The sequence below is a fragment of the Acanthisitta chloris genome, unplaced genomic scaffold (assembly GCF_000695815.1).
Source record: "Acanthisitta chloris isolate BGI_N310 unplaced genomic scaffold, ASM69581v1 scaffold8037, whole genome shotgun sequence".
In the NCBI taxonomy this organism is placed as follows: domain Eukaryota; kingdom Metazoa; phylum Chordata; class Aves; order Passeriformes; family Acanthisittidae; genus Acanthisitta; species Acanthisitta chloris.
In genome coordinates, this window is record NW_008683109.1 from 3516 (window position 1) to 6991 (window position 3476).

At 36.1% G+C, this 3476-nt stretch overlaps 1 protein-coding gene across 1 annotated transcript in view; it reads right to left on the bottom strand.

Annotated features, from left to right (window-relative positions):
* LOC103806111 (hepatocyte growth factor-like) overlaps window positions 1–3476 on the bottom strand; it is a gene marked incomplete at its 3' end in the record, with an annotated part of 5923 nt that overhangs the window by 2214 nt on the left and 233 nt on the right. Inside the window, exons 2-3 of the mRNA XM_009078786.1 lie at window positions 1856–1983; window positions 274–376 (exon numbers count right to left, since the gene is read on the bottom strand). Of these exons, the coding sequence (XP_009077034.1) occupies window positions 274–376; window positions 1856–1983 (231 nt within the window). The remainder of the gene's footprint in view (window positions 1–273; window positions 377–1855; window positions 1984–3476) is intronic.

A 3476-nucleotide genomic window follows, 5' to 3' on the forward strand; every position in this document is an offset into this window, starting at 1 on the left:
AAGGGCAAAGTTGGGCCAGTAAACTAAACACCAATATCTCAAAGCCTGCAATTAGTGGTTAGACTGAACAAAGTCTTGTTGCGCAATACATGTAAACACCAAGGAGGGGAAAAAAAAAAGATAAAAATAAAGATTAAAAAAAAAAAGATACAAAAAACTCCAGGGCATAAGGGGATATTTTTGAATCACTGCAGATGAAAAAGCATTGCCATCTGGAGGGAGTATTTATTCAGGACTCACTGAACCATCTCTCTCTGTTTCGTATGCACACACCTACGTAAGTCTTCGATATTCTTGTCCCATGTGGAGCAAGTTAGCCCAAATCTTGTCTTGGATAGATTCCCCATGTAACTCTTGCCATTGCCACGATAACAATCTGAAAAAAAAGAATGTTGGGACAGAAAAGCAGAAGGTGATTGTGCAACACTGAAAACTCTTTCTTTCCGTCAGTAATCCAAATTATTAAAGATAAGTGCTCAATTTAGCAAATTCTATGCAATATAAATCAGATAATTTTGTAAATCAAATCAGAAAAAAAAAGAGAGAAGTTTTCAACTTTAGGTACACTCTTGTTTGAGACCTTTATTCTCAACACAGTAGCATTTTGAATTTTTTTTGTACTTAGATGCACTGGGGAAATTACTTTTCCAAAGAGTTGTTTTTTGATTAATTTAGTAGGGTCATAGAGAATATCATAAAAGTTGTCAGAAGTTGGTTGTTCAAAACAAAGTGAAAATGTTCCCCTATTCCTCCTTCTTGAAAAAGTAGGCACTCAGCCTATTTGAAACAGCTTAGCTGTGTGTAGAATCCAGATACTGGCAACAGTATATTATTCTAGACTTAAGTACTACTTTGGCAAAAGCAAGAATTCAACACGACTTTAATTTTAATGTAATTCAAAATCTTGTCTGTTCGCTCCAGCAGAACTCATGTTTAATTCATAAGCTTTTATCACAAGCCTTTTTGAGACTTTTCAAGAGGATTGTTCAAAATGATCACTGTTACAAAGACTTTGTGCATAAAGCATTTCACTTCATATTCATCAGTATTTTTACTTTTTGATAATTGATACTTTGCAAGAAACACAGAAAAAATGCAAAAGTTTAATTCTTTCTCTAAATCTTGCAACTGTGGCTTTTTCAAATTTAAGAGATAAATTGGTTAAAATTTAAAGATGGAGATGTCAATGTAGCTTGATATAGGTTTGTAGGTCTGCAGACTTAGCCTCTGTTCACGCTGTGATTGACACCAGTTCTCAGGATGCCATAATGCTCCTTCAAATAATTCCAAGACCTCATGGGAAAAACATTTGTATGAAGACTCAGAGTGGACCTCACAGGCAGAGTTAACAGCTTGAAGCTAAGAGGATCAAGACATTTTAGACAAGGAGGCATATGCAAAATGACAAAACATTGAAAATCACTTTTGGTGGCCTAATATGCAACCATAAAAAGACTGTGAACCAAGGAAATCTTCTCAGCTCTGGAAAAAAGCCTTTCAAAGTAAGAAGGGTAAAGACAGTGGAGCAGACACAAAGATTCACCTTGTCTAAAAATCAGATCCAATATCAAATCTTTGCTGGAGCTTTCCCTGCTGGAATCAAAAACTGAACTGAGAAATGAATCCCATTTACACCATGATGAATCCCAAATATGCAAATACAGCCAAAGCAGAACTGCACAGGTGTAATGCAGATGTACCATGACCAACTTCTCCAGCTTTCAAGCCTTGTCCATCTGCTACTTGGAACAGTAAAGCATTTACTTCAAGTTCCAGTTTTCAAGCCTTGTCCATCTGCTGCTTGGAACAGTAAAGCATTTACTTCAAGCCATGTTATCACCCTTTCCTCTGTTACCTTGTTCATTCGATACATCGCACTTAGGAATCTGGGAGCAATAACCAATACGGATGTTTGGGTCAGTGGTAAAACACCAGGGTGATTCAGATCCATCTGGATTTCGGCAGTAGTTCTCCCTCAAATCCCTATAAAAATAAATATGTTAGCCCACAGCAGGGATAACCTAAACCCACTGATGCATTCTAGCCTTTTTTTATGATGAATTAACAATAATATAGGTCTCTATGTTACTGATCAGTGTCAAGTGCAAGGAGATGAGGAGCCAATAAGAACAGAGTGTCCAGAAAAATAGAGCAATTGTAAGAAGAATATGTTTATGGGAATTCATTTTCAGCAGACATGTGTTTTGTCTGGATGTAAGATTTCATTTGAAGATGAATAATATTTTCAAAATGGCTTATTTTCAGTCAGGATTCTCCCTCAAAATTTGCATGCAAGCTGACATTGGATACACCTGCAATCCATTACAAGTGCTTTTAAATACAAACATTACCAAAGTGCTTAAAATTCCCTGTACTCTGAATGGCTCTGCTGAGTATAAAGGAAACAGAGTCCTGTAGACTATCAGCAACTCATTTAAGAAACTGAATCTTGGATTGAAAAAAAAAAAAGTATGTTGAAATTCTATACAGCTGTTGCCTTTAAAGTAAAAGTTAGTCACAAGGGAACATCTTTAAATGTCTTTCACAGCTTGCATGAAATAGTCAAACCTCTAAAATGTAAGTTTTATTTTCCCATCTCCTGACAGTTTTGCCATGTTCTGTGCATCTCCATATTTCGCTGTATTTTTCCATCTGCAGCACTTACTGATAACAGACTATGGAAAGAATGGGCCTAATCCTGTCATGCTTACTGATATCTATCTATCTATCATCAATAAAGATATTGATCACAAACTGGGCTGTGGCTCCATGCTGGTCAGCAAAGATTCCTCTGTGCTCAGTTAAAAAAGAACCGAAAGAACATTACTAAGGTAAAGGCCTAAAATTGGTAGATTATTCACATCTTAGGTTCTTATGAACTGTACAGAAATGTTCATGACCAGGTAAAAACAGTCCTATTGATAGTAGATTATTCACATCTTGGGTTCTTATGAACTGTACAGAAATGCTCAATGACCAGGTAAAAACAGTCCTATTGATGCAAATGCATTTAGTAATGAGAAAGAAAAAGGATTTAAAAAGTGGAAAATAAAAGAAGTGTTGTCAAATATTATAGATATTAAGTATTGCCAAGAAGTTTACACTCAGGTAACATTTAGGACATATTAAGTGAAAGTCAGCAATCAAACTATGAACAAGTACTTAGTTCCATGAAAGACAAACAGGGGTAATAAACCAGTGCTATTGGGATTCAGGTCCCAGCCTGGGAAGCATCCAGACCCTTCACAATCAGTTAAACTGGTAAATACATGCTTGAAGGAAGAAGTTCATAAAAACCATACAGTTTCCCAGAAGTTCCTCTAGGACTATTATTCTGAGATCTGAAGAACTGGTTTTCACATGTTAAATGATTTTCAGCATCAACAAGTAGAGCAAATACATCAGGATGCAGAGCAGGGACAGGAACCCTATGGTCTACTTCAGTGGCCTGAATTTTAAAACATTTAAAAACCAAA